This window comes from Pseudochaenichthys georgianus, chromosome 18 (assembly GCF_902827115.2).
Source record: "Pseudochaenichthys georgianus chromosome 18, fPseGeo1.2, whole genome shotgun sequence".
NCBI lineage: Eukaryota > Metazoa > Chordata > Actinopteri > Perciformes > Channichthyidae > Pseudochaenichthys > Pseudochaenichthys georgianus.
The window spans coordinates 4,315,848-4,343,526 of record NC_047520.1 but is presented as its reverse complement, the minus strand read 5'-3'; the positions used below and the strand labels follow the sequence as shown (position 1 = coordinate 4,343,526).

Genomic DNA, 27,679 nt, shown 5'->3' with positions numbered 1-27,679 from the left:
TTCCATGGAATGCTCTTAACATCCCGATAGCAATGAATATCTGAAGTGCTTTGACAAAAAATACATTAAAAAGTCATCTGTGGAAGCCGTGGCGCTGTAAAAAGCACGACCAATCATCTGTGCCGGCTAAAGTAACTGGATGGCCTACCTGCCTGTCAGCCTTCCATCGGGGCACAAACTCATCTCGTGCCCTCATTGGTCATGTGCGCGTTCGTGTGTGTTTGGAGAGGGGCTCTGTAAGGAAGCGGCAGATTTTCTCCAGTTGTGTATTTTCAAATTCTAGCGATCTCGAGCCGGTTTCTCAAACTTACCTACCCCACCTTTAATGATTGAAATAGCCTTTGGACAAATCAACTTACTTATGATCCTTAATGGCCTCAAGTGTACCGATTACAGTTGAAAAGTTAAAGCATTACAAAAAAATATATTCCGAGTGCGAGGAGGTTTTTCCACGTGGTTTGACGAGGGTGACACATTTTCTACTTTCTGTAAAAACAGCCACAGAAATGTCACCCCGCGTTTGTGTGTGTCTGTGTGTGTGTTGTGCAGCCCTTGAACAAGTCTAGTGTTACATTTCCATATGTGCCGACAAAGAAAAAGAGCATTCAAATCTACAGTTCCTTTTAATTTTATTACAAAAACAAAAAACAGGATTTTCAGAATTAACAGTAACAACAACAAATCTACTGAAAAAAAGGAAGGGGGAAACAGAGAACAAGTGCAGGGAAGTGGTGTGTGTGTGGGTGTGTGTGTGTGTGTGTGTGTGTGTGTAAGTTTACGATCCCCATTAAAAAGAAGAATAAATCAGAGAATGTATCTGTCCCCCCCTTCAGAAAATGTCTATACTTCAATCGAACAAATATTGAAGAAAACATGAGGGGGAAGTGAAACGTACACGAGGAGTTTCTCAGATTTTATATAAAACACTTGGCAGAGGAGATGTCAAGCCTTTTTTCATTTTATTATCCATTAGTTAAGAAAAACAAATCATTTTTTTCAAAACGGAAAACAAACAATGCTCGCAATAAAAACCCATTTAAACACACATGCACGCACACAGACACACAAACATGACACCTGATGGGTGGATGGAGATGGAAGGAATTAAGGGGGGGGGGGGGGGGGGTGATGAATGAAGTGTGTGTGACCACTCGTTCTTTCCTACCATTTCAACATGACACGTCACTGACCAACACGAAAAATAAGGGGCGTCTACGTCTATATACACATTGTGTGTGTCTGAGTGTGTGTGTGTGTGTGTGTGTGTGTGTGTGTGTGTGTGTGTAAGTGTGTGTGTAAGTGTAAGTGTATGAGTGAGAAGAGCCAATTGGGGTGAATGAAAGGTCTAGGTTTGGCAGTGTGTGTGTGTGTGTGTGTGTGTGTGTGTGTGTGTATACGTGTGTGTGTGTTTGTAAGAGACATTTAGGATCGTCGCTTCTTCTTGGCGGGGTGGCTTGGGGGGGCTGGGCGGATCTTTCTCTTCCTAGGGTTGGTGGTGGTGTCCTCTTCCTCGTAGACGCTCTCTTTGTCAGCTATAAAACAGAAACATATGACACGTTTAACAATAAAGACAATTCGCATTTCATGTATTTAAAAAAAAAAAGGACATTAAATTGCACTGCAATAAAAACACAAAGGTCTTTTCTTTGTATGAGACTGGTTTCAGACAGAGGGTGAAAAGAGGTGCTGCAGCAGTATGAGACAAATAAAGAGCTTTTTGAGCATTAAAGCATGGAGACATGTCCCAGTAGAGACACTACATACTGATATACACCTGAACATCAGCAGGAGAGGACTCTTTAAAGTAGAGACACTACATACTGATATACACCTGAACATCAGCAGGAGAGGACTCTTTAAAGTAGAGACACTACATACTGATATACACCTGAACATCAGCAGGAGAGGACTCTTTAAAGTAGAGACACTACATACTGATATACACCTGAACATCAGCAGGAGAGGACTCTTTAAAGTAGAGACACGACATACTGATATACACCTGAACATCAGCAGGAGAGGACTCTTTAAAGTAGAGACACTACATACTGATATACACCTGGACATCAGCAGGAGAGGACTCTTTAAAGTAGAGACACTACATACTGATATACACCTGAACATCAGCAGGAGAGGACTCTTTAAAGTAGAGACACTAATATACACCTGAACATCAGCAGGAGAGGACTCTTTAAAGTAGAGACACTACATACTGATATACACCTGGACATCAGCAGGAGAGGACTCTTTAAAGTAGAGACACTACATACTGATATACACCTGAACATCAGCAGGACAGGACTCTTTAAAGTAGAGACACTACATACAGATATACACCTGGACATCAGCAGGAGAGGACTCTTTAAAGTAGAGACACTACATACTGATATACACCTGAACATCAGCAGGAGAGGACTCTTTAAAGTAGAGACACTACATACTGATATACACCTGAACATCAGCAGGAGAGGACTCTTTAAAGTAGAGACACTACATACTGATATACACCTGAACATCAGCAGGAGAGGACTCTTTAAAGTAGAGACACTACATACTGATATACACCTGAACATCAGCAGGAGAGGACTCTTTAAAGTAGAGACACTACATACTGATATACACCTGAACATCAGCAGGAGAGGACTCTTTAAAGTAGAGACACGACATACTGATATACACCTGAACATCAGCAGGAGAGGACTCTTTAAAGTAGAGACACTACATACTGATATACACCTGGACATCAGCAGGAGAGGACTCTTTAAAGTAGAGACACTACATACTGATATACACCTGAACATCAGCAGGAGAGGACTCTTTAAAGTAGAGACACTAATATACACCTGAACATCAGCAGGAGAGGACTCTTTAAAGTAGAGACACTACATACTGATATACACCTGGACATCAGCAGGAGAGGACTCTTTAAAGTAGAGACACTACATACTGATATACACCTGAACATCAGCAGGACAGGACTCTTTAAAGTAGAGACACTACATACAGATATACACCTGGACATCAGCAGGAGAGGACTCTTTAAAGTAGAGACACTACATACTGATATACACCTGAACATCAGCAGGAGAGGACTCTTTAAAGTAGAGACACTACATACTGATATACACCTGAACATCAGCAGGAGAGGACTCTTTAAAGTAGAGACACTACATACTGATATACACCTGAACATCAGCAGGAGAGGACTCTTTAAAGTAGAGACACCACATACTGATATATACACCTGGACATCAGCAGGAGAGGACTCTTTAAAGTAGAGGCACTACATACTGATATACAGCTGAGCATCAGCAGGAGAGGACTCTTTAAAGTAGAGACACTACATACTGATATACACCTGAACACCAGCAGGAGAGAACTCTTTAAAGTAGAGACACTACATACTGATATACACCTGAACATCAGCAGGAGAGGACTCTTTAAAGTAGAGACACTACATACTGATATACACCTGAACATCAGCAGGAGAGGACTCTTTAAAGTAGAGACACTACATACTGATATACACCTGAACATCAGCAGGAGAGGACTCTTTAAAGTAGAGACACCACATACTGATATATACACCTGGACATCAGCAGGAGAGGACTCTTTAAAGTAGAGGCACTACATACTGATATACAGCTGAGCATCAGCTGGAGAGGACTCTTTAAAGTAGAGGCACTACATACTGATATACACCTGAACATCAGCAGGAGAGGACTCTTTAAAGTAGAGACACTGATATACACCTGAACATCAGCAGGAGAGGACTCTTTAAAGTAGAGACACTACATACTGATATACACCCGAACATCAGCAGGAGAGGACTCTTTAAAGTAGAGACACTACATACTGATATACACCTGAACATCAGCAGGAGAGGACTCTTTAAAGTAGAGACACTACATACTGATATACACCTGAACATCAGCAGGAGAGGACTCTTTGAAGTAGAGACACTGATATACACCTGGACATCAGCAGCAGAGGACTCTTTAAAGTAGAGACACTACATACTGATATACACCTGAACATCAGCAGGAGAGGACTCTTTAAAGTAGAGACACTACATACTGATATACACCTGAACATCAGCAGGAGAGGACTCTTTAAAGTAGAGACACTACATACTGATATACACCTGAACATCAGCAGGAGAGGACTCTTTAAAGTAGAGACACTACATACTGATATACACCTGAACATCAACAGGAGAGAACTCTTTAAAGTAGAGACACTACATACTGATATACACCTGAACATCAGCAGGAGAGGACTCTTTAAAGTAGAGACACTACATACAGATATACACCTGGACATCAGCAGGAGAGGACTCTTTAAAGTAGAGACACTACATACTGATATACACCTGAACATCAGCAGGAGAGGACTCTTTAAAGTAGAGACACTACATACTGATATACACCTGAACATCAGCAGGAGAGGACTCTTTAAAGTAGAGACACTACATACTGATATACACCTGAACATCAGCAGGAGAGGACTCTTTAAAGTAGAGACACTACATTCACCTTGACATCAGCAGGAGAGGACTCTTTAAAGTAGAGACACTACATACTGATATATACACCTGGACATCAGCAGGACAGGACTCTTTAAAGTAGAGACACTACATACTGATATACACCTGAACATCAGAAGAAGAGGGGACACATGTTGATGTAGAAGAGACATGAAGAAGAGGGGACACATGATGATGTAGAAGAGACATGAAGAAGAGGGGACACATGATGATGTAGAAGAGACATGAAGAAGAGGGGACACATGCTGAATGTTAGCCATGAAAAGCTTGACAGACCTCTTCTGGCCTCTTCCTCCAGCTCGTCCCAGTCTTTCCCGCTCTCCTCCTCGCTGCCGACGGACTCGCTGTAATCTGCAAGAGAAAATACATACATGTAAACTAATCACTGCAAAGAGAACGGTTTCTAACGGCAACAGTTAAAAAAACAGTTTGTGTTTTCGCAAGGTGTGGCATGCTGGAAAAAGGAGAAAGAAATCAAAAAGTCGTACTGGAGTCCTCCGTCTCCGAGTCGTAGTCTTCGTCACTGTCCGCCTCCTCCTCTTCCTCCTCTTCATCTCCAGACGGGTTGAATGTTTCATCCTCTATTTCCGACTCGGAGTCTTCCTCCCGACCGCTTCCCTGAGAACAAACAAAAATACAAAATGTGTCGTTTGATCAAAAAAGAAATGAAATAAAATGGTGTGGCAAGAACGAGGAAAATCTGGTCCGCTGTTCAACACAAACTAGAATATCAGTGTTTCCACTAGGACAGAGTCATGGCAGCGCTGCCATGGCAACATGTGAGCGAGTGCGCCCCGCCAATATGTTTCCATGTGTCTGCCAGCACAAGAAAGGCCTAGTTCATACAGTGTCTCAAGATTGAGCTAAACCTTTATTGAACATACAGTAACACAAATCCACAAAACGAGCACTAGGGGGCGCCACTTATTAAAAAACGAATTTGCACCGCCACTATTTGTGTACAAGGGAAACACTGAATATATCTTTATTGTCATCATACAAGGTATAACGAAATCTCTTTGGCAACTCTCACTGAAGTAAAAAATAGACAGTATAAATAAATAAGAGTGGGGAAAGCAGAGGTAGTAGCGATGACAGTGCAACGAGAGAAAATGCAATGTCAATGTGCATATTTACACTTACTTACTAACTACAGAACTGTTACAGGTGAGTATCATCAGGGTCTGCGCAGGAATCCTGAGTCAAATGGAACACCTTTTAAGACTTAAGACCCTTCCCATACATTTTAAGACCTCATCGCCACTTTGAATTTTAACCGGTTACACACTTCACCTCACATTCACTATATACAGTATTGATTGTCCTTCCTCCTTATCTTCCAACCATTTGGACGCAGACTTGCATTTCCCCATAACGATGTTGCTTAGCAACCGGCGTAAACGGACCTCCTGATCCGATGACGTCAAATCCAACGGGATGCCATCAATAAACTACAGAATCTCACTACACACCTACGCCATGACTACATTCAGGCAGACTGTGGAACACAACCTCTCTGGACCATTCATATACTTATTAAAACAAGCTACAAAATGTGATGCCTTGGAAAATGCCGGTTAATACTTTTTAATAGCCTTCATTTTCGCTAAATTGATTCATCAACTTCTAATACTCTTTAAGACCCGCGGACACCCTGATTATGTAAATTGTGTAATTTTCTTTTTTAATCTTTAATACATTTTGTATGCATGCTTCTTAGGGAACATTCTGCTGTCTTTGGGTCTGTTCTGCTGGAACAATGTAAATGTCCTCTCTGTGGGACGAATAAAAGTATTCCGATTTCTTTCTGCGTGGAAAATCAAATTAAACGCCCCGAAATGTTCCCCGTTTGTTTCCGCAGATTGTTTGTGATTTGCTATATAATAATACTTTTTATTTGTATCGCACCTTTCATGCACAAAGCAGCCCGAAGTGCTTTACAGAAAACATAACAATAAATAAATACAGAACAAGATAAAACATCAAAAGTGATCCGAATGAAATTCCCGTGAATTAAACCCGACAAGAAATTAAAATATGTTAAAATAAAACAATTTAAAATGTAAAATAAAAGCAAAACGGAAAAAAACACAGTAAAACATGGACAATGATACCGGTGAGAATTGAAAGTTAACCCAAATTAAAAGCCATGTTAAAAAGATTTGCTGTTCTCAGATCCACGGGGACACTTCTAAAAGCAGGATCTAAGGCAGGGGTGTCAAACTCGAGGCCTGGGGGCCAAATCCGGCCCGCCACTTCATTTTATGCGGCCCCACAAGAGCTCGCAAAGAACATAATACGTTTATTATAAGGTTCCGCTTTACAGAAGCACGTTGCCCATAAACTACATGTCCCACAATGCATCTCATTTTGTGACATTCTCACTGAAGAGACATGCAATTATTTGCCCAAGACTTCTGCTTTCAGACGTAGCTAATTATGAAGTTATCACCCTATCCGATAAAAATCCAATACACAGGAAATAATACATTATTTTATATATTTATCTATGTATATTTATATAATCTTAAAGTGACGTAATTCTAACGTGGCCGGTGATGAAATTGAGTTTGACACCCGTGCTCTAAAGGGTTCTTGTTGGAACATATAAAGAAAGGCAGTGGCTGAGATGAGAAGGCGATGCAAGTTAATAAGACTCTAAAAGAAACGGGTAACCAGCGGAGTGATGCCAGCACAGGGGAAATGTGTTCTGCGTGTGTACGTACATCGCCCTCGGGGTCCAAGAAAGACCAGCCTCCCTGCTCGAAGAAGCCCTCGGGGTCGTCCACGATGGTCTTCATGATCTTGGTCCAGTTCAGGGACTGCACGCCCTCCGTGTACTTGATGTCGCAGGAGCTGAGGAGAGACAGAGGACTTTTAGCCTGTGTGCGAACAAGATGTTTGGATGTCATTTAAAAAGGTCCCCTATCATACTATTACAATGGAGCTCTAGGAGGAGATTCAGGTGGTAAGGGGGGGGGGGGGGGGGGGGGGGGTTACCTTGGTTGCTGATTGGCTAATGGGTACACAAGACAACACATCGTTATGACATCATCAAGTGGCCAAAATCTGATCAGCTCATTTTCAGACAGGTTTTTATAGAAATGGATCAAAAAGAGAGAGAATCTTTGTTCCTGAAACTTTCAGAGTCTCTTTCCACAGAGGGGACACATGTTGATGTAGAAGAGACACGGCGAAGAGGGGACACATGTTGATGTAGAAGAGACACGGCGAAGAGGGGACACATGTTGATGTAGAAGAGACACGAAGAAGGGGGGACACATGTTGATGTAGAAGAGACATGAAGAAGAGGGGACACATGTTGATGTAGAAGAGACATGAAGAAGAGGGGACACATGTTGATGTAGAAGAGACACGAAGAAGAGGGGACACATGTTGATGTAGAAGAGACATGAAGAAGAGGGGACACATGTTGATGTAGAAGAGACATGAAGAAGAGGGGACACATGTTGATGTAGTAGAGACATGGGGAAGAGGGGACACATGTTGATGTAGAAGAGACATGAAGAAGAGGGGACACATGTTGATGTAGAAGAGACATGAAGAAGAGGGGACACATGTTGATGTAGAAGAGACACGAAGAAGAGGGGACACATGTTGATGTAGAAGAGACATGAAGAAGAGGGGACACATGTTGATGTAGAAGAGACATGAAGAAGAGGGGACACATGTTGATGTAGAAGAGACATGAAGAAGAGGGGACACATGATGTAGAAGAGACATGAAGAAGAGGGGACCCATGTTGATGTAGAAGAGACATGGGGAAGAGGGGACACATGTTGATGTAGAAGAGACATGGAGAAGAGGGGACACATGTTGATGTAGAGGAGACATGAAGAAGAGGGGACACATGTTGATGTAGAAGAGACATGGAGAAGAGGGGACACATGTTGATGTAGAAGAGACATGGAGAAGAGGGGACACATGTTGATGTAGAGGAGACATGAAGAAGAGGGGACACATGTTGATGTAGAAGAGACATGAAGAAGAGGGGACACATGTTGATGTAGAAGAGACATGAAGAAGAGGGGACACATGTTGATGTAGAAGAGACATGAAGAAGAGGGGACACATGTTGATGTAGAAGAGACACGAAGAAGAGGGGACACATGTTGATGTAGAAGAGACATGAAGAAGAGGGGACACATGTTGATGTAGAAGAGACATGAAGAAGAGGGGACACATGTTGATGTAGAAGAGACATGAAGAAGAGGGGACACATGTTGATGTAGAAGAGACATGAAGAAGAGGGGACCCATGTTGATGTAGAAGAGACATGGGGAAGAGGGGACACATGTTGATGTAGAAGAGACATGGAGAAGAGGGGACACATGTTGATGTAGAGGAGACATGAAGAAGAGGGGACACATGTTGATGTAGAAGAGACATGGAGAAGAGGGGACACATGTTGATGTAGAAGAGACGTGAAGAAGAGGGGACACATGTTGATGTAGAGGAGACATGAAGAAGAGGGGACACATGTTGATGTAGAAGAGACATGAAGAAGAGGGGACACATGTTGATGTAGAGGAGACATGAAGAAGAGGGGACACATGTTGATGTAGAAGAGACACGAAGAAGAGGGGACACATGTTGATGTAGAAGAGACATGGAGAAGAGGGGACACTTGTTGATGTAGAAGACATACTTGAGCCACTCCTTGATGGGGTCCAGGGAGTTGACGGGCACGGCGTTGATCATGGTGACCTTCTTGTTGTAGTCCTTGTAGACGATGACCACGTCGAAGTTCTTCAGGTGGAACTGAACGCGCTCAAAGTGGATCAACTCCACCTCGTCCAGGGTCACCACGAACGGAGGCTGGACGCAGACAAAGACAAAAGGAAATCAACAAAAAGGACAGAAGAATTTGACAAATGTCTTGGGGTGAAATGTATATATAATAAAGAATTAAATTAAGATAAATGACGATACATTTAGCCGAGGCTTTTATCCAAAATGCATCCAAAGTGAAAGCCCTGTATGTCTGCAGCCAACCTTCCTAAGGGCATCAATTAGGGCTTATTTTATTTCTTTGTATTGAATTATTGGCAACAGGTGGGTTTCATGTGTAGCGTTGATATCAGGAAAGCAGAGAATCAACACCGCTTTAACAGAAGTTTTATATTTTGTTTAAACCTGATATACATTTTTAAACCGCAAGATGATTGATCAACTGTTCTACACACAAGATGCGGTCCCTTATCTCGACCAGTGTTTCTCAAAGTGTGGTCCGTGATCGCCCCCTAGTGGTCCGTGAGTATATTGGTAACATTTCACATTTTAAATAAATAAGTTAATTTAAGTTTTCCGCACTCTCGCGGGAATATCTCAGCAATGGAGCGAGGTTACGTTTCACTTTCGATTGCATGATATAGCCCAGCGCAACACCTTCGTCACACATGTTGCCACTTGTTTGTACCATTTTCAGGCGATTTGTAATCTGTTCTAGAAAAACGATGTGTTTTTGGATATTTGTGGAGTTAGGTGCTCCGCGAGTGTTTTTTTATTGGTTAAGTGGTCCTTGGTATGAAAAAGTTTGAGAAACACTGATATAGACGGCATGATTCAAACGTGGGACTTGTTGCACAGTATCCATGGTTTCTACACTTTTCCATTAACAAACTAATTTTTTCAGAGCTCTTGTAAAAACAGTGAGGCTGCATCTCTTGGAATAAAACCACATTGTACGTTTATATAATCTGTTCAATATTTAATATTCCATCCGTCATGTATTTCTGTATATATCACGGGTGTCAAACTCAATTTCATCACGGGCCACGTCAGAATTATGGTTGCACTCAAAGGGCCGGTGTTAAGATTATATAAATATACATGGATAAATATATAAAATAATGTATTATTATCGGATAGGGTGATAACTTCATAATTAGCTATGTCTGAAAGCAGAAGTCTAGGGGAAATAATTGCAAGTCTCTTCAGTGAGAATGTCACAAAATGAGATGCATTGTGGGACATGTAGTTCATGGGCAAGGTGCTTCTGTAAAGCGGAACCTTATAATAAACGCATTATGTTCTTTGCAAGCTCTTGTGGGGCCGCATAAAATGAAGTGGCGGGCCGGATTTGGCCCCGGGCCTTGAGTTTGACACCCCTGATATAATACCTTGTTGAATTTAACATGTATATTTTCTAGTCTTTTTATGCAGCTGCAACGCAAACATTTCCCACATTGGGATCAATAAAGTACTATCTTATAAATCGACACATCGAAGCTCCAGACATTCGTTCAGTCACAGAATAAACCCTTATTTCAGGCGTCTACCAAGGACACGTTCAGAAAGCCACTTGGACAGAAGTGTCTACACACGGAGAGAATAAAGTGTACACTTGTACATTTTATAGGACATGAAAAACATTTTGAACGTACATGGAGAGTTTGAAACCGTCTTCTCTTCCCCAACCGATTCTTCATTTCTTATTATTTTCTTTCAAACTGAAGTCGAACACACATTTTTGTTGTTGTTTTTTGTGCTGTGATTTCAACTATCTGTTTGTCTATCATTTTAAACTGTTGTTGTACTATTCATCTCGTCTTATTCTGTAGGGTGGGGTTACAAAAAATTGGAGGACTCATTCCTGCACCACTCTATTGTTTGTTGACTCACCCATTCAGTGGTGTTGACCAGGGAGCTGGAGGTGGGCTGCAAGAGGCAGGTCGACCTGTAGGGGGCGCCCTGGAACCTGGAGATCGGAGGAGGAGAAACATCAGAACCAATCGGGTTGACTCGTACGAGGAATTTCACTTGATGTCACGGTGCGTACATTCTTTTCATTTCTGCTGTCCCTATATGTTCACTTGTTTCATATTTTATATCGACTCTGTCTTGTCTGTCAGAAAAACCATTATTTATTGTATTTTTCTTATCATTCCTTTTACCTCCTTGTGTCGATCTAATAAAAGGTTGTATTTTGCTGCATGTACCTTTTGAAGTTCTTAAATAATAATCGGAGGGGAATTTCTCCTCGTTTGTTTTGAACTCGTCTCATTTTGTAAAGCACTTTGAGCGGCATGTGTTGTATGAAAGGTGAGGTATAAATACAGCTTTATTAGTATTATTATAAAAGTAAAACAAAAAAGTAAAAAACACAGATGGAGAACCATTTTAAGAAAACTATAATAACAAATATTTACACATCGGTCCCAATTTCTCTTTCTTTAAATTCACGTTTCTCAAAGCGCATCTGACCAGACTCACAGGCCATAAGACATTCATGCGTTTGCAACTCATATATATCTATATTCCAATTACTGTATATAGACTATTCTGCACAGTTCTATTATATTATATTTTAAAGGTCACCTATCATGCTATTTTTAGGTAATAGCATAGGTCTCAGATATATAAAAATATATATCAAAAACATGTCTATGAAGTGTTTTGCTCAAAATACCAAACAGATCCCCCGTTCTAGCCATGCCTCATATCCCTCCATTTCACTTCCTGTTTCCAAAGTGCTGATTTGGGATATAAAGCTTTAAAAAAAAGAAAGATTGATAACAAGTAAAAAAGGCAGCTACTGTCTAAACTAAATGCTGCCGTGATGAAACGCCATATCATGGATTATCAAGGATTCTCTCTGAAACAGTCTGGAGCTCAAAGGCTTTCTCTCTTGCCGGTTATACCACAAGGTGAGTTCCTTTCTACTTCCTGCTTCTTCACACACATGCTCTCCAGTACAGGTTAGCTCTGAGTGTTAGCGATGCTAATGTAAACACCGACCATATTACGTCCAAAACAGTCGGGCATTGTTTCTGATAGCAAGGTTTCTGATTGGCCCGTGGGTCCACATTTCAGATGTTACGTCATATCGGACGCAAATCTGGATCAGCTCCGTTGTTCCCCGTTTTTAGAGATTTGGGTACGGAGGAAAAGAGAGAGGGTTTTATTTTCTGACGCTGCGTGAGTTCCCCGACACACCGGGGACACATGTTGATGTAGAAAAGACATCACAAAGTGCATTTTGCATGATAGGTCCCCTTTAAGTTATTTACTATTTTATTGTGTTGCACTGTTGGAGGAGGAGCCTGTGCCCTAAGATGTTCATTGTCATAACTACACTGTGTACACATGACAATAAAAGCCTTGAAAAATAAACGTGTACTGACCCGAGGTCTCTGAAGGGAACCTCGAACTCCAGCTCCTCTTTAGTCAGCGTCTCCACCTTCTCGATGAAGTTCTTGAAGGCCGACTTGAGCTTGTGTCTCATCTCTCGCTCCATCTGCTCGGCGTACAGGTCGTCCCGGTCGTGCATGTGCTGGTGTTTGCCCAAATCCGTGGTGATCTCCCCGACCTCGGTGTAGAACTGGACGTCCGTGTGGCGCCTCTTCCCAAACATGATGGCGTTCTGGAGGGGGAACGCGTGACGGACAAAATGAGGCATTGAAAATCCTGCTTCTCTTGAGGCTATTTGTATTGCATTTGGTATCAAAAGTATCCCAAAGTCTGTGGTTTCTGCCGGTTTTAAAAGTAAAAACTATCTGTATTTACTTTTTTGGAACCAAAAAAAAGAAGATTTTTTGTTGATTTGCTGCTCTAAAAGTAACATAAGTGGTTGCAGCTCTAATTGATATATTCACATCCTCATAGTGAAGAACCAATAAAGCTATACGTATCAAAACTATCCCAAAGTCTGTGGTTTCTGCCAGTTTTAAAAGTAAACTATCTGTATTTACTTTTAAAACCGGCAGAAACCACAGACTTTGGGATAGTTTTGATACCAAATGCAATACAGTTCATATTAGGGCTGCAACTCGAGTTGGATCTCTAAAATATCAGAAAATGGTGAAATAATGTACATTCTAGTAGGGCTTTGAATTTGAATCGCGATTACGATTATGGCTTGCAACGATTACGGAAACAACGTAATCGAAATGAAACGATTATTTTTAGTCTTGCTCTCGTTCTGTCTCTCGGTTCCACTTTTACTTTGGCGCGCTACCTGTCTCACTCTTTTCCGGCCTCCAGCTTTTCCTGCTGGAGCCCGCCCCTTAGAGGTGGCGGGCGCGGACCGGTCATAGAGCCCATAGAGTTAAAGGTGGTTAATTTTACCTGTAAAATCCATAGATTTAGGAGGTTCCCTAGTGGCCGTTAGCTGTACAAAAAAAATGGGGGGAAAAGTCGCGGCGTATAGTCCGAAAAGTACGGTATTATATATTTATTTATTTTGGTTTTTCAGTGGAATTAAACTTAAAGTTAAACATACTGTTCAAAAACATTTTCTCCAATAAATGGATGTTTTCAAAGTCAATGAATAATCGCAATTACAATTATTGACCCAAATAATCGAGATTATGATTTTTGCCACAATCGAGCAGCCCTGCTTTCTGGTTTCTTAATGTGCGAGGTGAGATATTAAAATGCGTTTAAGTTTTAAGGCGTAAAGCAGGTAAGAACAGCATTTCCTGATCATTTTGGAACCAAACAAAGAGGGATTTTCTGTTGATTTGCTGCTCGAAAAGTCAAGTGGTTACATAAATAAATAAATAAAGCTACCCTGAGGTGGAAGTGAAGGACGATGATCATCTCCCCGTCGCACGGCTGGAAGAGGGCGTGTTTGATGTTGTTGTAAAGGATGTCCACTTTGTCTCCGCGGACCGACGTGAAGCGGAAACCTGTGCGAAGAGAGGAGAGGAAGTTTAAACAAAAAGAAACTCGAGAATAAAGCTTCACTTTATGTGGAAATCCTCCACTTTCTCACCGTTGGTGTGCGCCTCCAGGGAGCCCTGCATCCTCTTCTGGGCGATGTTGGGTCGGATGTAGAGGTCTTTGAGTTTGGGGTTGCTGCGGTTCAGATTGATGACGAGCGAGTCCTGCTTCACGATGCCCTCCTTCTCCTTTTCCTCGGCCTCTCGCGTCTTGTAGCGCTTCTGGACCTCCTTGATGATGCGGAAGGCGTTCTGCAGGTTGGTGGAGGGCACCGAGGGGTCGCCGGGGGTCTTCAGGTTGGACGCTCGGTACGTGCTGAGGGGGGAAAGAGAAGGGAAGTCAAGGAGGGTAGGGTGGTCGATAAAACAAGACCCTTTTTAAATCACTGAGAGATGTGGATTAATGTCCAGTGCTGTCATCAATTCAAAGCCATTCAAACAATAAGGTAGGGCCTAGTGCAGTGCTTCTCAAAGTGTGGTCCGTGAGCGCCCCCTAGTGGTCCGTGAGTATATTGGTAACATTTCACATTTGAAATAAATAAATAAAAGTTTTCCGCACACTCGTTAACTGTGTTAACTGTAATGTAAAAATGTGGTTTGTGTCTTAATTCGTTTATTATAACTTTGCTAACTATTTGAAGCTCATTTGTTTAATGGTATTCTAAAGTAATGCTCATATGGATGTAGCTTCAATGTATTTGTTGTTTTGTGCAGCTCTTAAAATTGTTTTTTTCAATAAATTAGAACTACGCTACAGTTTAAAAATAGTCATTCCAATCAGGAATCAAGTTTACTTTTTCATTTTGACAGCAAAACAACAAACAAATCGCCATCCAACCACACGCTACAAGAACATCTAAATATCAAACGTAGGCATTTCAAATTCAGAAAATATTATCTGAACAACTTGCGAATAATTAAGACTCACATTTCTTTAACGAAGGTGGCGTCGGGGTTGGGGAAGATGTTCCCCTCCTGTCGTCCCAGAGAGCTGCCCGGGACGTAGAAGTTGATCCTCAGGTAGGTGTAGTCTCCTTCTACGGACATACTGATGTTCTGCACGGGCACAAAAAGTCAAAGATATATACGTCAATATGGAAGATGTCGCGTCATATAATCATTTAAGACATATAGTCTTATACTCCGATTGCCTTTTACACCGTTACATTGTATTTGTAGTGTTGCGTGTGTTTCACAGAGACATATGTTAAGGGTTTACATTGCAGGAGGGCAAAGGAAGTGTAAAAGGGGGATTTGCAAACGGTTAAAGGACGAGGGGGTTTTATGGTGGAGATGTTTGGATCAGTGGTTCCCAACCGGGGGCACAGGACCCCTAGGGGTACTTGAGGGGATCGCAGGGTGTACACAGGTGCCTGGTTGCGTTCTAAAAATAGCGCAAGTCATCGCCAAATTAATAAATAACTTTTGTCTTAAATGAATAAAGAAAATAATGTTTATTTTCAAATATGACAGGAAAAAAAAGACATTATTGGCTTCCTAAACAAGTAGTGAGTCTTAACATTACATTACATGTCACTTGTTAGACGCTTTTATCCAAAGCGACTTACATACTCAATACTGTGGACAATCCCCACGGGAGCCCTTTGGGGTGAAGTGTCTCAGGGACACAACGACATGCTGACTGCAGTGGGACTCGAACTTGCTACCTTCTGATTCGAAGTCTAGCACACTATCCACTGAGCCACAGCCCTACATTTCTTCCACAGAAGAGAACGAGGCGAATAAATAAACCAAACGCTGGTGTCCAGCTTACCTTGATGGTGGCGATGTGGAACGGCGTCGCGATCCCAAAAACGGGCATAACGACGGTCTCGTACTTCTTGTCGATGAAGATCTTCATGTCTCGGATGTCCTTTTCTCTGGGCATCTGAGAGACGTTCTTATAGGACACGTTGGACTTCCTGGCCCTGGAGAGGAGAGGAGAGAAGACTTCATTAAAGACAAGTCACTTAATCACATGTGGGAATCCATGGCTGCTCAGGGTTGAGCCACATTAACATGGATCCAACAGCTTTCAATACTCTGATATATCAATAAGACATGGTGCTTTTCCTCGTGCTCAAAGACACTTTACCTACAACCATATACGAGGTTTCGATGCACAGCCTTCGAGGAAAATCGTTAACTTAATGGTTAGTATAATGAATGCTGACGTCTCATTTTCAACGTAATTCTTTGAATGACCGCATCAGAAATCTATTGACATACATTTAGCGCTTCGTTCACACAGCTGAACAGAAGCGTGTGTGTGTTTTGTAAGGTGCTAGTTGTATATGACAACAAGAAGAAACACACCGAACGAAGGCGAGGGAAAGCTAAAACAAAAAAGGTCTCAATTTTATAAAGCTTACCTTTCTCAAAAGTCTCAATTTAAAAACATGTGCTTGTTTCCAAGTGAGTTGGATATGGAGGAACAGGTATTTCGGTCTTAATGTGTCTTTAATTCTGTATACATATGTGCACACGTATTTTTATATATTGGGGATTGTGGGAAACGGTATTTCTCCGTCTGGACACACAAACTGGAAGACTGACAATAAAGTGGACAGCTGGCGTTTAATCGGATCAACGACAGAGATACGTGTGTCTCTAGTCTAATGCAGTGTTTTTCAAAGTGGGGCCCCGACCCCCCCGGGGGGCCTCACGCAAAGTTTGAGGGAAAGGGGAATTTTTTTTTAGATGTTATTAATAACTGCATATCTATCAATCTACAGTATGTGTCCTTTGATGCCAATCTTTTAATATTTATTAATATTTCATTTTTAAATCACACGACCGCCCTTCAAGCCAATCAGAATCGAGCTGCCGCTACTGAGAGTGAAACTGACTCGGCTTCTGGAGCAAGTGAGAGCGAGTGAATGTTTCGCTCTGCAGCTGGATGAGAGCACGGATGTAGCAAATATTGATGTTTATATATATGAATATAAATATGTTAATTGTTCATATTACTGTTCAACATTTTATAAAGACAGAAATCACTTTAAAATATGTTTACTGTTGAATATTGTGTTAAGAATGTTTAGAAGAAGAAGAAGAAGAAGAAGAAGAAGAAGAAGAAGAAGAAGAAGAAGAAGAAGAAGAAGAAGAAGAAGAAGAAGAAGAAGAAAGAAGAAGAAGAAGAAGAAGAAGAAGAAGAAGAAGAAGAAGAAGAAGAAGAAGAAGAAGAAGAAGAAGAAGAAGAAGAAGAAGAAGAAGAAGAAGAAGAAGAAGAAGAAGAAGAAGAAGAAGAAGAAGAAGAAGAAGAAGAAGAAGAAGAAGGTAATGAATGACAAACTAAAGATAAATACAAAAACTATTTAGAAGAATACCTGATTATTAATACAAATATATATTAACAAAATGTATTAAGCTGTATGATTAATTTGTCATATTTTCCATCATAGTACTCGTTATTTAAATAAAAGAATGGCAACAGGGGGGTCCCCGCCAGAGCATAATGCTATATGGGGGTCATTGGCATGGCAACGTTTGGGAACCCCTGGTCTAATGAACTTTGAGGTCCTCCATCGCTACACCCCAGCCAGAGCTTTTATTTGTGACGTGTTTTTATTGTAAAGTATTTTTAAACTGCCTAAATCCTGCACGTCCGCCGAAACACTTCCTATTTTTAAATCCCGACTAAAAACGCACCTATTTGCCGCTGCTTTTAATCGAGCTGCCCATACTCACGACAGTATGCCTTTCAGTCATGTATTCTGAACCTGCTGTGTTTATTCATTTAATTTATTATGCCTGTTTTTAAATGCCTTTTTAATAATGTCTTTGTGCTATATGTTCTTGAATGTCTTTTGCTTTTAATCTGTAAAGCACTTTGAATCGCCACGTGCTGAAAAGTGCTATATAAATAAACTTGATTTGCTTTAACACTCACTTCTGAATCTCCTGCTCTCCTTTCTGCTCCGTCAGACGGCGCTTTGCTTCTTCGTTCAAATTGTTGGCCAGCTCCCTCTGGTGGGCTCGCCGCTTCTCCTCCGCCGTCATCTCGTTCTGAGGTTCGACAACGGAAAGAAATGAGTGGTGGCGCTCCGAAGAAAAACACAGGACTTTGCACACAGGATGGGAGAAAAGCAAAAGAACAACACGCATGCAGAATGTGAACATGTGCTACACCTTACACGGCACACAAACAACGACTCACTCAAAGAAGGGAAAATGACAAAAAAGGCGTATTTCTTTTTCCCCCATCAGTAAGTGGAATCTTAGAAATAAACCAGATGAGATTTTAGACAAAAAAGCATTAAATACTTACCTTCCCAAGTAGCTGGTAAGGTACAAAAACATTCACACCCTTAGTTATAAGCACTCTGTAAAAGCTGCCAACTAACATTTTAGTTATGGAAAATTAACATTTGCCCCGACGTCACTTTTCGCCGAACTGCATTGTGGGAAGCGCCGCGGGGCTTTGCTGGGGTGGCTCGCTGCAAAAGTTGAGCAATGTTCAACTTTTGAAGCCTCGGCAGAAGCGTCAGCCAATCGAATCGTATGCCAGTACGAGCTCGAGCCAATCAAACCGCTGCTTGTGTGTCAGGGGCGGGAGATTCATGCGATTGGTTGTTGGTCGAGTTTCAGACACGCCCGGCGGCAAGCGACAACGCACACCGCCGTGTGGACGCGCCAGAAGACTCAAGACGGACACGTTTGCAAGTGTTGGAAGGGATGGATCGAGTTCGTCAACGCGTATCGATCAGACTTCATCATTGTTTGGGTCATGTTCGTTTGTCTGTATGCAAATTATTTGCTTTGTATTATTTCAAAAAAAAAAATGTAAGATGGTCTATAACTGTTCATTTTTGTATGCAAATAAAAAAAATATTAAAAAAAAAGGTGCCAAATAAACTGATCACAAGTCGCACACACACACACTTACTCTGGTCCTGTCTGCCAGCAGGGCGGCGCTGCGAGCTCCTTTTCCCAGCAGCTCCTCGGCATCGTCTCCTTCCTCCTCCTCATCCTCCTCATCGTCATTCTGGAGAGCGCGAGAAAACAGAAAAATGTTCAACACCAAATGGGGAAATTACAAGAAATCTGGGTTTTACAGAATCATGAAAATAGTTATTGAATAATTAAAAGCAAAGAAAAAGTAACATGGCAGGGTACAGCGGGGGAACGGAGACGGCAGCAGAATTAAGAACCCTATAACAAAACAAAACGTGGACTTTTATTTACCGTCAACTCTCAAATACTCGTAGAACCCTTAAAGGGCGCTCATTTTCTAAATTCTTGAATGTGTAGTGTCTCTACCGTGATGTTCAAAAAGCTCTATTTTCCTCATACCGCCTGTTCTGCAGCACTTCTATATGTGGAGAGAAACCTAAATAACACACTAGGGCTGTACCCGAATACTCGAATATTCGTTCGTTGGAGTACTATTCGGGTTTCAATTTCGTTATTCGGATATTCGTTTTGTTTGTTTTTTCCCCGTTTTTTTTCTCAAATTGAATTTATTGAAATCTCCAATATCAGCGTAAGAGCTTGTGCCTCTTCGGGGGGTGCTAACACTTAACCATAAACGTTATCGTTTACTTTTTCCGTCTTTATATGTAGATATTACTTTTCTCCGTTACGTTGTTTCCATAGCAACAGCAACTTCCTGTCAACAGCGCTAACTCTCCTTCAAAATAAAAGCATGTCCATAAATAGAAAGCCAAGCCAAATTACACTTAAGACATATACAACCGCAACGAAAGGAACCAACACAATGCGATATCCTTTTCAATTCTCCCCCCCCCCAATATTCGAATATTCGCTGGCGCTGCTGATTACTACCGAATATCCGGAGCCCGAAAAATGGTATTCGGGGCAGCCCTATAACGCACACTACAGGAAGGGGAAATGTCCGAAAAGCCTGGCCCCTTTAATTGAACCCTACGGCAGAGACCTTCATGGAAGCAGGCTTTCATGTCCAATTCTCTGACAAGTACATTTTCTCTTATTTTAGAAAACGCTTTGTTTCTTATCTGCTCCAATTTGCCTTAATAGATCTTTGTTCCTGCGTTACGCTGTTAATACAAACTCAACACATCCTTTATCAAATTATAAGCGCTCTAGAATTTCCTCAAAATAGTACACTGAGCAGGAGAGTCAAACACATTTCCCTTTCAGCAGTTGTGTGTGTGTGTGTGTGTGTGTGTGTGTGTGTGTGTGTGTGTGTGTGTGTGTGTGTGTGTGTGTGTGTGTGTGTGTGTGTGTGTGTGTGTGTGTGTGTGTGTGTGTGTGTGTGTGTGTGTGTGTGTGTGTGTGTGTGTGTGTGTGTGTGTGTGTGTGTGTGTGTGTGTGTGTGTGTGTGTGTGTGTGTGTGTGTGTGTGTGTGTGTGTGTGTGTGTGTGTGTGTGTGTGTGTGTGAGATATCGCTCAGACAGGAAGGAAGTTCGGCTTTTTAGCACTGGCTTTCCTCACTGCTAAATCTCTTACCAAACACTCACACACGATAATTTGAAACATGTGCGTGATCATGTGACTTTAGGGATTACAAAGACACGTACCTTCAAGAAGATTCCCACATTTTTGATCTTTTTCTTCACGGGTGTGAGTATCGTGGCGGCGTCCTCCTGTCACAACAGATTTTAGGGCTGTGATTAATATGTGAATACGTTTGCCGTCCTCTGCGACTTCTCGGCAGCAGGATAACCTTACCTCGTTGATCTGTATTGTGTCGCCGATAAACAAGGCGTACTTTTTCTGCTCGTCCTTCTTGGCTTCTTTGTTCACGAGGTCAGCGAAACCCAAGCTGATGCTCAACACCATGCCTGGAGGACACAGACACACACATGTTCGAACACTTTCTTAATGGAAGAGTTTTGAGCGATGAAACAAAACGATTTTAAATCTGAAGGTGCAAAATATTCACCTTTTTTCAGCTTGTACTGGTTTTTGGCGTTCAGAACCAAGGAGCCTTCTCTGAACTCGATCCCCATCGCAAAGCTGCAAACAACAACAAATGAAGATGTGAGACAACTGTGTGTGTGTGTGTGTGTGTGTGTGTGTGTGTGTGTGTGTGTGCCCACATTTGGGGAAGAAATGTGTAATTTCTGTGCTTTTACCCGAGGTTTTTGGTCAGCTTCGCCACGAGTTCCGATTTCTCCTTCTTCACGTACTCCTGAGCGGCGTTGTAGGCGTCGCTGATTTTCACACCTGTGGAGAGAGAGAGGTTTATAAAACAGAAAACAACCCCACAACACTGACACTTTTATGTCAGCGAAACGAAACATTTCTGATAATGGAGACATTTTAATGAGTTTTCAAGCAAAAAGACAAATATTTTAGATTGTACTTTTTGTTGTTTTTGACAATATTTAAGTTACAGCAACACTTTGTCCTAGGGCTGCTCAATTAAATCGTATTTTAATTCGCAATTACGACTTGCAACGATTACGAAAACAACCTAATCGAAATATAACGATTATTTTTTTATTTCTTATTATTGGTTTTTCAGTTGAGTTATACTTAAAGTTCAGGGTAAACTGTTAAAAACATACTGTTGAAATGTTTTTCTCCAATAAATGTATGTTTTCAAAGTAAATAATCGTTTTTAATAATCGTGATATCAATTATTGACCCAAATAATCGAGATTATGATTTTTGCCATAATCGAGCAGCCCTACTTTGTCCGAGAGCTGCGAGTTGATTTCTGTCCCGTTTAAACACCACATATCTGATAATTGAGTGACACTTCAAGCAAAAAGCCACATTTTAGATTTTACGCGTTTAAAAAAAAAGAGGATTTTGATGCCTTTCTTTGTTGTTTTTGACAGTATTTAAGGTTCGTACAATTGTTTGAATTAAAAAAGCATTATAAAAACATGTCCTTCTGCTCCTAAAAGCTGCCATGGGCATTAGCCTTAAAAAGCGATGAATCACGAGAATACTCGACACAATAATGAATAATTGAACTTTTCTGCCCCCGATTAGAATAAAACCCTTTATCGTCATTATACGAGTACTCGAGCTACTCCTTTTTTTAAGGTGCCATCAAAAATACAGAAAACCAAAACAAGAGACGTGCAACAGTCAGGAGAAGACAACACAAACATTCATACTTCAATATCCAGATGACGTTAAAGTGCAGGAGTGTATCGGCTGAACTCACCGTGCTTGAGGTGTTTGAGCAGCTCCTCCTCCACCAGCAGCAGGAAGTTGTAGTTGTCCTGCATCTCCTGGGGGGGGTCGACCATGAGGGTGCGCACCAGGTTGGAGCAGTACGACTTGTAGCGGATCCCCATGGCACACGTGATGGCACCGAAGTGCATGTGGTTCTTGTCGCTGGAACAGAAAAGGGAAAAGTGTTAAAACGATGACCAGGGAAACATTCAATGATGTATTCAGCATGTCACCACTTCCTGTTCCCTCGTCTCAGAGCCAATGGGATCTCTCCATAGCATTTTGGAAAATATCTGAAATAAGGTCTGTGGTTGAGACACATTGAAGAGTGGCTGAATAGGACTACAGAAGTTGTCGAGGACGATGTACGTCGTTACGCCGAACACCTCCTGCAAACTGTTAAAACAAACGCTTCAACTTGTACAATTTTTTTTATTTGGAAATCGTCGTTTTTAACACGTAGTTTTACAAATCATAGAATAATTAATTAACAGTGTTTTCCAATTTGTTTTACCGTAACAGTTTAAATAACACATTTTCTTCAACTATTTTATTTTAATGTAAAAATACCAAACATTCCCAAGTCCCACGTACATGCTTTTCTTTTTGTAATATGACAATAAACTAAATATGATTGAGTTTTGAATTATTGTCCCGACAAACAAGCCATTTGAAAACGTCTTCTTGGTGTTTTATAGAAATCTTGAGGAGCATTTGTCCCCATTCATTTGGACCAAACAATAAACGGAGAGCCTAATTAACAGAAAATCATAAGTTGCAACTCTAAGGAAGTCAAACTTTTCAATTCAAGCAAACTAAATAATGTTAAAAAGTAACCCTCGACATATGGCAAAATGAAAAAGTCACATTTCTAACAACAGCTTTATCCAAAACCACGTCTGTTACCTGACGACGCTGAACTTAAGGCTGTAGTTCCCTCCGCTCTGGATGATGGGGGGGTAACACATCTCCACGGTGGAAGGGTCTGCACCCCCCAGGTACTTCTTCTCCTCGATCGCCTTCTCCACCGACTCCGCCAGCTTACTGTGACGCACTTTCTGTTGGGAGGGGAAACAAGAGGGGGATGAAGTCTCTGGATTTAGTTTTTCCTGTAGAAATTACTCGCCATGTCCCATTACACAACTCCAGACAAATGACCTCCAAATGTAGGAGTATAAGGTTCAATAAAGCTTCATTCAGGATACAAGAAACATGTGCCATGATACGACACAATGTTAATGCTAATCAGCAGAAATGGTTCCAGGATGCTAACAATTTTTTTTTAATTAGCTAATTTTGCACTGTTATACAAGTTAACTTATTCACAATTGAAATCAGACTAATTCATAGCATAGTTTATTTAAATATATATATAAATTAGGGCTGTCAAACGATTAGAAATTTTAATCAGATTAATCACAGTTTAAAAATTAATTAATCAGATTAATCACCATTCGAACTATGTCCAAAATACAAAATATGCCATTTCTTTATGTATATTGTTGGGAATGGAAAGATAAATGAAAGAAGGCGGATATATCCATTTAACATACAGAATCTATGTTTATTATAACATTGTTCTGCGTGTCAAAATGAAAGACAGCCCACACACCTATCAATCATCAAACCGTGGGGTCTTAATTCATTACGTGTTGATTTCTATCAACACGTAATGTTGTATCGATGTATATAGAGATGTACTACAGCAAAAGTATTCTCTGTCGGGACTTCCTGCAACAACACCACGCTGTTATCTTGATTCTGATTGGCCAGAAGACATTATCAAAGATGTTCTATTGAGAAGACGATCACTACGTGACAAAAGTTTTCAAAACCGTTTCTAGTCTTCGGTATTTCCAGACAAGTGACTGCTGAAATCAATCTGACTAACTGCTGTCTGTGCAATTTACTCCGCGCGAGTTGGCGGACTTTATTTTGCTTACTTTAACATCATTTTTCACGGTGGGGCTAAGCCATTTCTTGGTATGGTGTAGCCTACCCAAGTATACCCTGGCGCTGCCACTGGTGGCACGTATGGGGCGGGACATTCTGCACGTGTTAAATGCGTTAAATATTTTAACGCAATTAATTCAAAAAATTAATTACCGCCGTTAACGCGATAATTTTGACAGCATTAAAATATATATTTTTTTTTTTACCTAGCTTGGGATATTTTTGATGTACGATTTGCAGTTAGTAGGATAATGTGACGGGTTTTGTCCTCCCTTGGATTCTCTTACAAGCTGAAAAAAGTGTTTCTGGTTCAACATCGTATCGTAGCGCATTTCAACAAACTGTTTGCCATAAAGTTATAATTGTCTTAAACACAGCAGCAGGAACAACAATCAGAGCCAAAGTACGGCACATACATCGGCTGTGATTCCAGTACAAGCGACCAGCAGTCGCACAGTTCAATCATCAGTCCAAAGATAATCCACGGTGCCTTCTCCTCACCTCGTCGGCATCAACGATCTCCATGACGCGCTCCTTGAAGAACTTGGAGTAAACCTCGCTGGTGATGGACGCCGCCTTCTTCATCAGGTTCAGCTCTCCGTCTTCCTTCACCGCCATCGTGTACGCAACCACAGCGCTGATGTCTACCTGCAGACAGGAAGCCACGCAAAGAGAGGTGTGAACAACAACGGATCACGCAGAGAGGAACCGTTAGTGACATTGTTGACCGTCTTACCTTCTCCAGACCCTCGGCGCTAATCGTTTCGTTCCAGCTCTTCATGTACTCGCCGGGGAATTTGTCCTTGCTGAATATTCCCACCGTCTTTCCCTCTTTGCTGCCTTTGATCGCGTCGATCATCTTGTCAAAGTTAGCCTTGTTGCTTTCATTCTGAGACGTGTGACACAGAATAGCAATACATTAGAATTACTCCGATACGGGAATAAAAAAAAAAGTGTGCATCAAAAGCAAATTGCCTCACAGATCACAAACAAGTCTTCAAATGGTTTACATGTAATTGTACAAAGCGGGGTTTGTATTCAGCCGTTACCTGTGTCTTTAACAGGTTACCTTTTCTCTGGTGAGCAGGGTGATGGGCGGCACACCGTTGGCGTTCTCGTTGCCTTTAGTTATAGCCACCTGTTTGAGGAAATCCACCTTCTTCTTGCTGGCGAGAAAGAGGATTTTGGTGTCGCAAAACACCATGATGGTGTCCGTCAACTCGTAGCCAAACAGCCATGTCTGAGGGGGAAAAGAACGCGCTACGGTGAATATTTAAGTGATTTAAAAAACAAAACTCGTGCTCAAAACAGATTTTGATTGGGTAATTAATGCATATAACTCTGAACATGCATCTTTACTCCGATGTATCTTTCACTTATGGTCCTATATGGAAGTCAAGAGAGCAAAGTCCTGTTGTCTCTCACCTGTATGGCTGTGGATTTGGCGTACACAATTTCCTCGTCCACTCCTACAGACACCACAATGGCATCAGCTTTTCCAAACTCATCTTCTCCTTTCTGGGAAACAAAACGATAAAAGCACACTTAATGTAATGTTATGCATGACATTTATACTGGAGGTGCTCTGACTTCATTCAAAGTAATCATCTCTGCTAGACAAAGAGTCATGTGTTACATGAAGCTATGTGTGGTAGCATCAGTGTAAAGTTGATTTGCAACACATCTGCCACATCAGCACCTGATGCTGCAGCACGCGATAGAGTTAACGGTCTTTCAAAGCTTATTTAAAAGTGTTTACATTAGAGTTGCATTGCACCTGAGGCGTTGTTTCATGAACAATGCATCAGACTGCATGATGTGGCTGCACTATCAAGTGAAAACTCTTCATGAAACATCAAGATACAACTTCTCAAAATAAGTTTGTGACTTGAAAATAAACACATCGTTTTCTGTAGCAAACTAAAAACACTTACACTAGTAAGTCACTTCCAGAGGCTGTCGACATCCTGCACATGTTACTCGGATGCTGACGTTATTCTGATGCTAATTAGCCAGCTAACATTAGCATGTAGTGACATAAACAAAAATCACAAACTGACAGTGAATGTAATGATTTAGGACCCAATGTGAAGCACTATTTCATGGAAAGGCATGTTTCAATGTCACCACATCACTGTGTATTAGTCAAATTAGTCCACGCTTATTCACCACACATGTACCTGTTCGGCTAGTTTGTTAGCTCGGCTGTAAACTCACTAGCCAGCTAGCATTAGCATGTAGTGACATAAATATAAATTACACAAGCTAACAGTGACTTTAATGATTTAGGACCACATTTAAAGCACGTCTGCATGGTAAATCATGTTGATATGATCCCCTTAACACTGTTTATTAGTTAAACTAGTCCAACACACATGTATTTGTTCGGCTAGTATGCTAGCTAACGTGGTGAATAGGGATGGAAAGTGTGTTAGCATTAGTTAGCCCGTTGTGTCTGCTAGAAAACCAGTGAATCAGCGTAAAAAATTGTTTAAAATGAAGTGAAGAAAGTGAAATCGTGCAACCGACGGGCGGGTTGTTTGTGCCACAAGCAGGCCGGGAAACGGCACCGATTTAGCCGACAACACAGTCAGAAAAACGCGGTTAGCTCATCTTCCAAAGCGCACTTTCTCCACGTTAAAGTTAACCACAGGAGAGGGTTTGACTCCAACACTTCATTTTTACCTTCCAGTTGATGTATAATCTCTTGATCCGGCGGTAGTAAGCATCTTTGTCCAGGTTTACCGCCATGGTTGAGTTGCAAACTCCAGCTCCCGGCTTCGCTTCTCAGCAGGCCGGATGAGGATGATCAACTAACAATAACGCACTTTTCCTTTTCCACGCCTGCACAGATCCACGCAACACTATGCTGATCCTGGTGCTTCCCTTGTATTTGTGTGTGTGTTGCGACCAGAGGCCTTTTCCTCTAAATAATTATGTAAAAAAAAAAAAAAAAAGCATAACGCAAAAACCCTTATTAGTCGATAAAAATAGGCAAAATTATTAAAATATAATGTATTTTGGCGATTTGCCACACTCACAACCATGCACACACACCAATCTGTATAATTAACTCCTCCGCCCCCCCCTGCTTTCCCTTCCTCCAGTTCTTCCTCTCCCTCCCCCTTCGACTATTCACATATCAACTATAATAAACAAACGTTATTTAAAACCCTAAATGCACAAAGAGCCACATTTTTCTGAGATGTTAAAGTGTAACAGCAAAAGTCTAAATGCCTGGGGAATTCCTAACATTTAGTTTTGTTACTTTGAGGTTTTATTTGATGAAATGTGGCGCATCCTAGTGTTTTGTGTAGCTCCGCACTGAGAAGCAGCGCCCCCTGTCTGGTGTTGACCACGCTGATTTTTCCCGCCA

The 27,679-nt window shown here is 41.3% G+C and overlaps 1 protein-coding gene across 1 annotated transcript; it reads right to left on the bottom strand.

Annotated features, from left to right (window-relative positions):
• Positions 1 to 604: 604 nt before the first annotated feature.
• On the bottom strand, positions 605 to 27,366 carry supt16h (SPT16 homolog, facilitates chromatin remodeling subunit). Its single transcript, XM_034106158.2, has 24 exons — positions 26,989 to 27,366; positions 25,729 to 25,821; positions 25,373 to 25,543; positions 25,040 to 25,192; positions 24,805 to 24,951; positions 23,257 to 23,408; positions 22,340 to 22,512; positions 21,294 to 21,384; positions 21,101 to 21,174; positions 20,887 to 20,999; positions 20,736 to 20,801; positions 19,121 to 19,219; positions 18,125 to 18,240; positions 16,007 to 16,160; positions 15,161 to 15,288; positions 14,286 to 14,548; positions 14,081 to 14,199; positions 12,694 to 12,932; positions 11,192 to 11,267; positions 9,216 to 9,385; positions 7,273 to 7,402; positions 5,035 to 5,164; positions 4,823 to 4,897; positions 605 to 1,532 (listed from the first exon to the last, which is right to left on the bottom strand). The coding sequence occupies exons 1-24, from the start codon at positions 27,052 to 27,054 to the stop codon at positions 1,423 to 1,425; spliced, it is 3,108 nt and encodes a 1,035-aa protein (XP_033962049.1). The 5' UTR covers positions 27,055 to 27,366; the 3' UTR covers positions 605 to 1,422.
• Between the last annotated feature and the right edge of the window lie 313 nt (positions 27,367 to 27,679).